At 35.9% G+C, this 13,330-nt stretch overlaps 1 protein-coding gene across 1 annotated transcript in view; it reads right to left on the bottom strand.

Moving 5' to 3' along the window:
- The window catches only part of ADAM7 (ADAM metallopeptidase domain 7), a 65,790-nt gene extending 52,791 nt beyond the window's left edge, over positions 1 to 12,999 (bottom strand). Inside the window, exons 1-3 of the mRNA XM_007961949.3 lie at positions 12,948 to 12,999; positions 11,539 to 11,642; positions 5,756 to 5,832 (exon numbers count right to left, since the gene is read on the bottom strand). Coding sequence (XP_007960140.3) covers positions 5,756 to 5,832; positions 11,539 to 11,642; positions 12,948 to 12,999 — 233 coding nt within the window. The remainder of the gene's footprint in view (positions 1 to 5,755; positions 5,833 to 11,538; positions 11,643 to 12,947) is intronic.
- Between the last annotated feature and the right edge of the window lie 331 nt (positions 13,000 to 13,330).

The raw sequence follows: 13,330 nt of genomic DNA, 5'->3' as shown, positions 1-13,330 counted from the left end.
ACTGATACATAATAGAATAGAAACTTTGAATAACCCCTTATCCATACATTTGAATTTGTTATAAAACCTCTTTCCTACACATACACAAAAATATGCTCAAGGCACATGTAGTTTCACTTATAAATTCTATCAAACGCTTTGAAAATAAATAACATCTTTTAGAAAATATAGGAGAAAATATTTCCCAACTCAGGATCCCAACATAATCTATTATCAAAATTTGATAAATCTATCATAAAAACTAAAATTTTAGTTTTTTTGGGAATAGCCATCAGTAACATAATTTCAAAAACCCTTAAGATATTGACAAATTAAATACAGTAATTTATTGTAAAATAATATATGATGTATAATGATCAAAAATGAATGTACACTGCCATATGGACATTTCAATGGATTCAGACAGAATACTTGCAGCAAACTTTTCAAGGAACTTTCTTAATCTGATAAATAAATGGCAAATCTACAGGTACTGTCATATTAATCACTTAATACTGAATACTTTCCCTTTAAGATCAGGAAAAGTGTAAGGTTGCCCTCACTCCTTCTAGTAAAATTGTAATGAAGGTCCTAGCCATTGTCATAAAATATAGAAATAAAATAAATAATAATCAGAGAGGAAGATAAAACTATCAGTATTTTCAGATGACAAGATGGTAAATTTCCTAGAAGATTTCTAAGTACTCTATAAAACAATCAATAAATTCATTTACTAATGCTTCTCAAATCCAAAGCCTAAATAAAATAATCCATTTTGCTTTTATATTATAGACACAAATCATAGAAAAATGAAATAGTAAAAAAAAATTCGGCTTATATAACCACCACAACTAGTAAATATATGGAAATAAATTTAACAAGACGGGTGAGAGCTCCACATTGTAAACTTTAAAACATGTTGATCAACATTAAAGAAGACAAGTTATAAGGTGAATACTCAACACTATGGAGATGTTAGTTCTCTCCAAACTTATCTATAGATTCAATAAGTTAAAATGAAATTCAATAAAATTCCAGCAGGCCTTTTAATAGAAATTGCCAAGGTGATTCTAAATTTTGTGGGAAATGCAAAGGACCTAGAATAAATAAACAATTCTGATTAGAAGAGTTACACATTGTGCCTTTAAGGTATACTAAAAAAACTGCAGTAATCAAGGTAGTTTGGCCATGACTTACAGACTGTACATAGATCAATAAGATAAAATAGAGAGCCGATAAACAGTCATTTGATTTTGGCCAAAGGTGCCAAAGTAATCCAATAGCACCAGAAAGATAATTCATCAAAATGGACTGGAATAATTGGCTGTAAATATGGAAAAACAAGAATATTGACTTCTCCAGCAAATCACACCCACACATACACACACGCACACTCACATGTATATGCACATACACAAATTTAAGGTCATAGCAGACCAAAACTAAAAGCCAAAATTATGAAGAGCTTAGAAGCAAACATACAATATCTTTGTGATTTGCAGTTAGGCAATGTTTCTTAGGTCCTAGAAAGTGATGACCGTAAAGAGAGAAATTGATAAATTGAAATTTATTTAAAATTATAAATTTTTACTTGTTAAAAGGCATAATTTTAAAAAAATGAATTAAAAGGTCACAGACAGGAACAAAATATAACAAGAACTATATTTGACTAAGGACTGGTCTCCAAATTATATGGTGGCTCATGCCTGTAATCCTATCACTATGGGAGGCCAAGGCGGGTGAATTGCCTGAGCTCAGGAGTTCAAGACCAGACTGGCCAACACGGTGAAACCCCATCTCTACTAAAATACAAAAAATTTGCCAGACATTGTGGTGGATGCCTGTTGTCCCAGCTACTGGGGAGGCTGAGGTATGAGAATCACTTGAGTCCAGGAGGCAGAGGTTGCACTGAGCCAAGATCACGCCACTCTACTCTAGCCTGGATGACAGCAAGAAAAAAAAAATCTCCTCGAACTCAATAATAGCAGTACAAATAACCCAATAAAAAAGGATAAATATTTAAAGGTAAAAAATATATAAAAATGATAAAATAAGCACATACATGAGTTTTCAACAGGAAACAGAACATTTAATAAAAATTAAATATTACAACGAACCAACCACTATAGCTAAAATTTTTTTAAGTGACAATATAAAATGATGAAGAATACATACAGCAACTCGTATTCTCATACGTTGCTGGTAGTTACTAAAATTTTACAAACACCTTGGAAAAGAATCTGTCAGATTTCTATGAAACTAAACATATACATATCCTGTGACTCAGGAGTATCACTCCTTGGTGTTCACCAAAGAGAAATGAAGACATATGTTTGTAAAAAGGCTGTGCATGAATGCTCATAGAAGCTTTACTCATGATAGCCAAACACTGAAAACAGCCCACATGTCTATCAATAGGAGAATGGATGAACGAATTGCATTATGTTTATTCAACAGAATACTACCAGAAAATAAAGCAAACTTCTGATAAATGCAGCAACAGGAATGAATCTCAGTATCAGTATGCTAAAATTTAAAAGTCTTACACAAAAGAGTACATGTAGTATGATTCTCGTTTTAAAACTTTCCTGAAAGGACAAAAGTAATCCATGGTGAAAAAAACTTCCAAGGACAAGTTTTGAGAGGAGGTGGCTAAGAAGAAGCATGAAGAACTTTTCTGAGTGATAGTTCTGTATTTTTATAGGAGTTTTATAGGTATGGGCATTTGCCAGAACTCAATGGATGGACCCAGCAATTCCACTTCTGGGTGTTTATGTAAAAGATTTGGAATCACTATGTGGAAAAGATGTCTCCTCCCCATGTTCATTGCAACACTATTCACAATAGCCAAATTATGGAATCAACCTAGGCATCCATCAGCAGATGAATAAAGAGAATATGGTAAAGATACACAATGGAATGATGTTCAGCCTTAAAATAGAAGAAAATCCTGTCATTTATGACAACATGTATGGAATTGGAGAATATTATGCCAAATGAAAAAAGCCAGGCAAAGGAAGACAAATACTGCATAATCTCATTGATATGCGGAACCTAGAAAAATTGAACTCATAGAAGCAGAGAGTAAAATGGTGGCTACTAGTGACTGGAGCTGTAGGAAAAAGGGGGAGATGATGGTCAAAGGGTACAAAGCCCAAGTTACATGGGATGAATAAGTTAGTTTGTGTTTTATTGAGATCCATTGCATAGCACGGTGAGTTTGCTTAATAATAGTGTGTTTTACGATACAAAATCTTATTGAGTAAATTTCAAGTGTTTTCACCACAAAAAAAAAAATAAGTATTTGAGGTGATAGATATGTTAATTAGCTTGATTTAATTATTTCACATTGTATTCATGAATCATAACATCACTTTGGCCACATAAATATATACAATCATAGTTTGTCAAATTACACTAAATGAATACATGCATGCATATATACATACATAAAATTCAGCAAATATGTAGATGCACATTTAAGATTTATGCATTTCATTTTATGAAAATGTTACACAAATAAAAAATTAATTGTAAACATATATATTAGGCTGGGTGGAGTGGCACACGCCTGTAATCCTAGCACTTTGGGAGGCCAAGGCAGGAGGATTGCTTGAACCAAAGAGTTTCAGACCAGCCTGGATAACATGGTGAAATGCCATCTCTGCAAAAATACAATTAGCTGGGTGTGATGGCATGGGCCTGTAGTTGCAGCTACTTGGGAGAATGAAGTGGGAGGATCACCTGAGCCCAGGAGGTTGAGAGCAAGGCCACAGTGAGCCGTTATTGTGCCACTGCACTCCAGCCTGGGTGACAGAGTGAGGCTGTATCTCAAAACAATCAAACAAACCAAAAACAAATACTAAACTCAAATGCTAAGCTTGTTCATGTATTGAGAGGAAAGTAAACTGATGTCTGTAATATAATTTGAAATGCATAAAAATAACATGGAAGATGAATGGATTGATCGATGGATGAATGGATAGAGGAGGAAGATGATATAAGACAGAAATAGTAAAATATGAATGAATATGTGTGTGTATGTGTACCTTAATGGGTCTATAGGTATATGCATATGTTAGTGGGTATATGGATTTTTTCAATTCTGCCCTGTGTGTTAAAATTTTATCATAGTAAACTTTTTGGGAACATTAACTAGATGCGACAGGTAAATAGAATATAATTATTTTGTGGTTGTTTTGAACGAGCAAATATAAATTGTATAATAAATTGCTTGGTTGTATAGCAGATTCTAAATTGATATTTCTGGTGAGTCATATACATATACAAATAAAACTCTTCATCTATTAATAGATTTATTATAGCGAACAGAAAGTTGACCCAATCAATATTTCCATGGAATGAATATACAATCTGATTTGACATTGTTGTCATAGAAAAATTCATCACTATTTCTCAACATGAGTTTATAAAATAAGTATGTATTTTTATCAAAACCAAGCTGAATGAAACTTAGAGGGGAAACGTTGAAAACTGTGGTCATGGAGAAAAAGACAAATAGAAATCTAAATAAGATCAGTTTTTGTTTGTTACCATGCTATGAAAACATCCAATTACGTAATATTCACAGGTTTGGAGGCTCTGTGGTATGCACTAAATTCATTTACTTTGTAGAACTGAGGGAATGAGGCAGTGTTGCCTGTTACACACATTGAAATTAGATTAAACTGCTCTGTGTGTGCAACCCAATAACAGGCCACGCCAGGCTGATTAGCAGGATCAAGCAATAGCTAGTACAATGAAATTGACTCAGAGGCCTAGGCAGCCTGGGGGAATTATGAAAGCAACTTGAAACTCCTCAGTCAGACCGTCTGCATCATCGTGTGCTTATGAGTATTACGACCCTGGACAAGTTATCTTTTCAGTGCACCTATGATTCTTCCTCAGTAAAGTGCAAAGTAAACAGTATCTGTCTCATTTACATTTTTCAGGAATTAAAAAGCAACTTAGGGAAAGAGAAATCTCTCAGTAAATGTTAGCTTCTTTCATGCTGAGAAGGTAAAAATATGCAGAGTCTAAATATATTATCAGTATGGTTATGGAATTAAGTTTATTATTCTGCACGTGTGTGTGTCTGTGTGTGTGTGTGTTGTTATTTACTTTTAGCTGATAGACCAGAGTCTCAATTCCCCAGCAGTATCACTCTTTCTACTTAGCATTTGACAGCTCCTCACCCTTTAATATTTGGGACTCTGAGACAGAGCTATTACGTGTAGAAATGGGCCAATGGAGAAACAATGAAAATTAAACAGCAGCAACAAGAGAGATTATTTTGAAGAACGCCATTGAAGAAAGTTATAGGCATTGCAATTACAGTATTTGGCTACACAAGATGTCTTGACAAAGCAAATGCTCTACAGTTTGTAGTGTACTCTGCAATGGAACTTGGTTTGATATCTAGTTTACACAACTTAGAAGTCACTTTAAAAACCATGTTTTTCAAATTTCTTTTGTTCCACTGATTCCCAACACAGTGATGTATTAACCCTGTTCTTAGAGTGACTATATGGAATTCAAAAAACTCCAAGTGTCCAAAGTAGGGAGTTATTTAGGAGTGGGAGAAGAAGAGCGGCATCTATGATTGCCTTTAAGTTTTTGAGATGTGATTGGCTTACACATGAAGAGCTTAGGAAAAATTCAGATTACATACAAATAACAATGACTTGAGGAATCCACTTCACTGGCAGTTTTTACGAAAATTGGGATACCATAGTTACTAAAATCTATAAGGTACTGGAATCACAATAGAACTTACCTGGATCTTAGAAGATGAAGGACTAAGGTTTTTCTATTTAGTTTTATTTCATACAACAATTCTTCTTCATACGTTTCCTGAAAAACAAGAGGCATCACATGACTTCAACATGGGCTCATTTAGTGTGTACTGGAGCAAGCAGTGCTTTGGGTGGACGTTCCCTATCTGCAATCCACCCAGCAGTCCTTTCAACCAAAAGGCAAAATACTGATAAAGATGAATTGAAAGAGAACTAATACTAGAAGGAAGATTTTACAAACCTCCTTCTAGTTATATTTTAGAACTGATTTCTTCTAGTTGTATTTATATTAGAATAAAATATAAATATATTCAGTTATATTTATTCTTTTATATTTTATATTATTGGTTATATTTTATAGTTTATATTATTGGTTATATTTATATTATAGCTATTTATATTATAATATAGCATATTATAGTTTAATATAATTATAAATAATATATAGCATATTATATATAGTTTCTAGTTATAAAATACAATACAATGGAAAATGCAGATTCTCTCCTCATGCAAGGATACACCATTTACCATATGTCCATGCAGCAGCCCTATACACAGATATCCTGTTCACGCATTTTTAAAACAATTTTTATACATACTGTTTTTCCGTCTACTTTCCACTCAACGATAAATCATGACTATTTCCTATTTTAATAAATTTTTCATAGTCTGTGTCTTTAGGCAGCTAAGCACAATGTGAGTGAAACTTCGTTTATTTAGTCTATATTTACTATGAGAAATTTGGTTTGGGGTATTCCTTGTAGTTGGACAGAGCTGCATTTTCAATGACATGAAAAAGAAATGTAAAGCTTTTGATAAATATTGCCAAACTATCATGAAGAAAGGAAGTGGACATATTTAGAACTTCACCATCAATTTATAGCAGTTTCTGTTTCCTCACCTTCTTACCAGTAATAGCTATTATGATTAATACAAATATTTCAGACAATGAATTGATAACTTATTGTGATAAATTGTTTTCCTGGATGATCATTCACATCAATATTTTTCCTTTATTTATTGAGTTATTTGTAGTTTTCAAATGGATTCTGATTCATGTTCTTTCACCATTTTCTTTTGTGGTATCTTATTTATTCATGCTTCATAAAAATTCTCTATAATTTAAGATTCACAGTTGTTGGTCATACGTGCTGCACATTTCTTTGAGATGACTGTCCATTCATTTATTCAATGCCTGCTATTTCAGGCACAGTAATATGGAAAATACAATGGTGTAGAAGGTGGAGGTCTCTGCCCTCATGGAAGACCCTGCTTGGCAGAGAAAAACACTGGATAACCAAGCACACATAGTGGAGTGTAATGAGCATCATAACAGGAGAGGTGCGAGTACTGTGCCAGGGATATTACAAGAAGTTGGGGGCAGGGAACAGTACATGCCAAGGCCCTGAGCCAGGAAGGAACATGACACATTTGAAGAACAAAGAGAGGATCAATATTGCTGGAAAATACAATGTAAGTTGAAGAGAAATGAAATGACAAGGTGGGAAGGAGTAAATCATGCACAACCTAGTAAGTCAAGGATTTGGGCCTTATCCTAAGGACAAAGAGAGGCTAAATATCTAGGCAGAAATGTGTGGTAGCAAGCATGGTGTTTTAGTACTTTACTTATTATAGATAATGGATAAGCAAAACTCAGTACTGTAGCCAGGAAAACCATTTAAGGCTATTGATGAATGCAGGTGATTTGAGCAGAGGAGTAATGAGTAGATAACTTTAAAAGACATTTACATGCTATTTTTTTGTTGTTGTTATACTTTAAGTCCTAGGGTACATGTGCACAATGTGCAGGTTTATTACATATGTATACATGTGCCATGTTGGTGTGCTGCACCCATTAACTCGTCGTTTACATCAGGTATATCTCCTAATGCTATCCCTCCTCCCTCCCTCCTTCCCACAATAGGCCCCGGTGTGTGATGTTCCCCTTCCTGTGTCCAAGTGATCTCATTGTTCAGTTCCCACCTATGAGTGATAACATGCAGTGTTTGGTTTTCTGTTCTTGTGGTAGTTTGCTGAGAATGATGGTTTCCAGCTGCATCTATGTCCCTAAAAAGGACACAAACTCATCCTTTTTTATGGCTGCATAGTATTCCATGGTGTATATGTGCCACATTTTCTTAATCCAGTCTGTCACTGATGGACATTTGGGTTGATTCCAAGTCTTTGCTATTGTGAATAGTGCTGCAATAAACATACATGTGCATGTGTCTTTATAGCAGCATGATTTATAATCCTTTGGGTATATACCCAGTAATGGGATGGCTGGGTCATATGGTATTTCTAGTTCTAGATCCTTGAGGAATCGCCACACTGTCTTCCACAATGTTTGAACTAGTTTACAGTTCCACCAACAGTGTAAGTGTTCCTATTTCTCCACATCCTCTCCAGCACCTGTTGTTTCCTGACTTTTTAATGATTGCCATTCTAACTGGTGTGAGATGGTATCTCATTGTGGTTTTGATTTGCATTTCTCTGATGGCGAGTGATGATGAGCATTTTTTCATATGTCTGTTGGCTGTATGAATGTCTTCTTTTGGGAAGTGTCTGTTCATATCCTTTGCCCACTTTTTAGTGGGGTTATTTGTTTTTTTCTTGTAAATTTGTTTGAGTTCTTTGTAGGTTCTGGATATTATTAGCCCTTTGTCAGATGAGTGGATTGCAAAAATTTTCTCCCATTCTGTAGGTTGCCTGTTCACTCTGATAATAGTTTCTTTTGCTGTGCAGAAGCTCTTTAGTTTAATTAGATCCCGTTTGTCAATTTTGGCTTTTGTTGCCATTGCTTTTGGTGTTTTAGACATGAAGTCCTTGCCCATGCCTATGTCCTGATAATCTACAAGGCTCAGTGATAGTTAGATGGTGTAAGAGAGAGTAGTCAAGACTAAGCCCAGATTTCTGATTTGTTTAACTTGTAGAGCTATGCTACTATAGCAAGGAGGATCTGAAGAGGGGCAGCTATGAAGTCGGGAAGGAGAGTTTTGTATTTGCTCAATGTTAAGTGTGCATGCGTTAAGGCTGTTTTGACTGCAAGTTGAACAATAAAATCACAGTTTTATCATAAAGACATAGAATTTCCAGGCGGAGAGCCAAGAAACTAGGCTAGGTACTTAATCAGGTAGAAAGTGTTTGGTCACATTTTGCAACATCATGAGTTGTGTGTGTAGAGGTGTGTATGTGTGTGTGTCTGCATGTATGTGTACATGCATGTAAGGGTGTAATGGAACTTTTTGGAAATTCAAATGTGGATTTTATATTAACAAATATTAAAAGATTATTGTTAATATTGTCAATATTGCTAATATATTTTAAATTGTGTCATTAATATTGTTTTTAATAAGAATTTGGTTTTTAATTTTTATTTTGGAATCATTTTCGGTTTATAGAAAAGTTGGAAAGACAGTGCAGAGTTCCACATACTCTGCACTCAGGTTTCCCTGTTTATTAACATCTGACATTACTATAGTCTATTTGTCACAACGAATGAGAGCCCAGATTCATGTATTATTATTAATTAAAGTGTATAGTTATTCAGGTTTTCATAGTTTTTCCCTAATGTACTTTAACTCTTTCAGGATCTGATCCCAGATCCCACACTACATTTAGTTGTCATGTCTCCTTAGCCTCCTCAAGTCTCTCAGTTTCTCAGGTTTTTATTTTTTTATTTTTTATGTTCTGGACCTTTATGGGGAGTATCTGTCAAGCATTTTGTAGGATGTCTTACAATTTGTTTTTGTTCTGATGTTTTTCTCATGCTTAGACTGATGTTATGGATTTTGAGGTGAGAACCACAATAGAAAATGCCATTTTATTACACCTTACGAGCCACAGGACTTAACAAGTGTTAAACTTGATCACGTGGCTGACGTGGTGTTACCATCTTTCTCTCTGTAAAATTATTCTTTCCCCCCTTCAATACTGTACTCCCTGGAAGGAAGTCACCACCTATAGCCCACACTTAACGGGTGGAGATTTAGGTTCCACCTCCTGGAGAGGATAGCATCTACATAAATTATTTGATTCTTCTCCCAGGAGAATTGTCCATTTTTTCCATTTATTTATTATAATTTATTCAATGATTTATTTAGATCAATATGGGCTCATGATATTTATTTATACTTCATGTTATAACACAAAACTGTTATTTATTTTGTTCTTCAAATTATCCCAGCTTTGGGCATTGGGAGCTCTTTCTGTTGGCTTCTGAATTCTTTTGACAAGACCCCTTCAATGTGGTTTGAATTTTGTTTTGTCTGTTTGAGCACATTCTGGTACTACAAGAAGCTTTAGGTTCATTGTTTATATTTCTTGCCCTTATCCAAGCTTATCTGGCATATTCATAGTGATATTTTTATTTTATTTTATTTTATTTTATTTTTTTGAGAGAGTCTTGCTCTGTTGCCCAGTGGCATGATCTCAGCTCACTGCAACCTCTGCCTCCTGGGTTCAAGCAATTCTGCCACCTCAGCCTCTGGAGTAGCTGGGATTAGAGGTGCACACCACCATGCCTGGCTAATTTTTGTAATTTTAGTAGAGATGGGGTTTCACCATGTTGGCCAGGCTGGTCTTGAACTCCTGGCCTTGAGTGATCTGCCCACCATGGCCTCCCAAAGTGCAGGGGTTACAGGCATGAGCCACTGCACCCAGCTATAATGAGATTTTTAACATCAGTCTTGATTAAGTCTTAAGACAGTAGTTGTGAGAAGAGCCCACCAGTGTATGCACAATGGGTGTTAGACACCTGGTGAAAGCCCCCTTAGCTGAGTACCAATCTTCAGCCAAGACAAAGTCTGAGACAGTGAGAAAAGAGTTGGATATTAAGAGAGAAATCTTTCAAAGAGAATTGTTGAAGAAAAATAGTTATGTATTACTTCCAAAGGGGAGGAGATGGAGAGTTGTTTTTTATTTTAATCATCTCAAGTCATAGGAAAGAGATCTCAATGGGACTGTTTAGAAAATTAAAATGTATCTAATGTATGAATGAGAAACCCAACCAGTGAGAACCTGAAAAACTGGCTGTTCTAATGGTGGACAGAAGAAACTCACTGGGAAGGGTTGGGACTTCCATAGTACATTTGGACAAAGTGCCTGTCAATATTGTCCATGAGCTAAATTAAAACCTAAGGCTTAAAAATCAAGCGCCTAATGAAAAATATCTAAGGACATTAATCTAATGTCTTTTATAACAGTGGAAATTGAAAACATCCTAATTTTCAAGCTTGTTCCCACTTATATATATTCTCTATTTTCTATAACAAGCATTTGTTACTTTTGAAAGTAATATTTCACATATTTTTATTTAATTTTTAAAATCTGAATAAATACCCTTCTAGGCAACAGACCAAGCAGGTCTTTGAGTTCCTGTGAAAGTTGTACATCTTTGCTGCAGACTCTACAAACAAAAACCTGCATACCAGACCTCTGGAAAGCAAAATGCTCAAGATGACATTCGCCAGGCACTGGCTCAGAACAAATGAGGTTGTTATAAGTCAGCCTGAAAAGCTGTTGGTGGAACTCCATAAACTGGAAAATTTAGAATGGTATCCCCTAAACCTGAGCTTTACTCCTTTTTGTTTTCTAACCCACTGAGAGGTTGCTTATTCCTAAGCACATACTGTATGCTGAATGGGAGTCCTTAGAAAAATTGAAACTCCTCTCTCCCTATTTGCTTTTGGTTGGAGCCAGAGACAACTGTCTACATGTCTGTGAAAGCAATGAGTCTTATTTACTAAATCAAAACCTGTACCTCTATGTCATCATCATGGGTGTGTCCAGTATCTCGCTTCTGTATCAGAGGAAGCTTTTTAGGATGAACCAGTTGTTGACCCTCTACTCCAAGGATGACCTTTTCTACAAGGAAACATAGGGGAAAAATCCGTCTGACATTAACATTCATCCACAGCGGCTGAAAAACAGAATTGTTGTAATACAGTTCATTTGCCCCCAGTTAGCAGCCATGGACAGCAACACTATGAAATATTATTCCCACTTTGCTGACAAGGAAATTGACACTGATATTTACAAATCAGGAGAATATGAGGAAACTTGGAAAGGAGCCAAATAAATCAGTGTCCCTCCATTTCCTCCATATTTTTGCCATGTTCTGCAGCTGTAATTTTATTTTTTATTTTATTTATTTATTTATTTTTTTGAGATAGTCTCACTCTGTCACCCAGGCTGGAGTGCAGTGGCACGATCTCGGCTCACTGCAACCTCCGCCTCTCCAGTTCAAGCGATTTTTCCACCTCAGCCTCCTGAGTAGCTGGGATTACAAGCACACGCCACCATGCCTGGCTAATTTTTGTATTTTTAGTAGAGACTGGGTTTCACCATGTTTGCCAGGCTAGTCTCAAACTCCTGACCTCAGGTGATCCGTCCGCCTCAGCCTCCAAAAGTGCTGGGATTACAAGCAGGAGCCACCATGCCCCACCTGCAGCTGTCATTTTATTATCCTCATACTAACCTCTGGATTTGTCTCCTGTCAAAGCCTGCACTGTTGGCCTGTTTCAATGTAAATTATTGAACTTGGTCTTCCAGGGATGTTTGCATTTAAAGTCTTACCTTCCATAGTTAAGTATAAGGCCTCTACCTGTTAAAAGAATTTTGGTCCTGAATCAGTGCTAACCATAATCTTCTATTCATGACCTTAATAGTCTGTGAGGTGAGCCCTGCTTAATTAAGGTGTGGTACTTAAAGAGCAATAAAGAGGAGAGGGCAGGGGCTTTTTGGAATATGCTCTGATTAGAATCAAGGCTTTACCAATTTATTAGTTGTGTGGTCATGAGTAGCATATCTAATCTCTCTGATCTGTAAATACTCATCTCGTTTTCTTTATCTTGTAAAGTGGGGATATTAATTTCGAATTTTAAACACTTTAACATACAAAACAGCTAATGGCCAGTACAGTGCCTGCCATGCTGCAGGTATGCAGTACTTGTCCACTCCCTTCTCCTCCTTACTGTGGGTCAGAGTGTTCAAGAGTGATATGGCATTACACAGATGCATGGACTCTCATGATTAGCCATAATCTAGTCAAAGCTCTCGGCAAAATCACCAATGCATAGTTAGTGTCTTTATCACTTACAATTTAAAGTTTGTGACTAACATGACCTTATAGCATAATAAGAAAGTCCTGATAAAAGGAGCGAGACATACCTTTAACCTGAAGAATGAGTAAAATCATCAAGAATATACACCCGGGAAGCATTCTGAGTGATTCTGGCAGAGGAGAGCACAAGTGCTTGAGAAAAGGTGTTCACCTTTCTTCCTCCTCGCTTCCACTGCAAGGATGAAGCACCTCACAGATAGGTGGGCAGTTTTGATCCAGCACAAGGAAATGTTCCTTGAGGGAGTTACACAACTTGCTAGGTGCTTGAGGCTAAAACCTGGAAGTTGAACATCATGTTCTAATTAAAGACGACAACCAAGGTGGTGGTGGTGAAGGTTGGCTGGACATAGATTCCTACTTCATGTCTAATATAAATTTGGTACCAGATATCTGAAAATTTCAAAAGTGGGAAAAAAATCAAGAATGTCTT

Source organism: Chlorocebus sabaeus, chromosome 8 (genome assembly GCF_047675955.1).
Source record: "Chlorocebus sabaeus isolate Y175 chromosome 8, mChlSab1.0.hap1, whole genome shotgun sequence".
NCBI lineage: Eukaryota > Metazoa > Chordata > Mammalia > Primates > Cercopithecidae > Chlorocebus > Chlorocebus sabaeus.
This window is presented reverse-complemented; position numbering and strand designations above follow the sequence as displayed.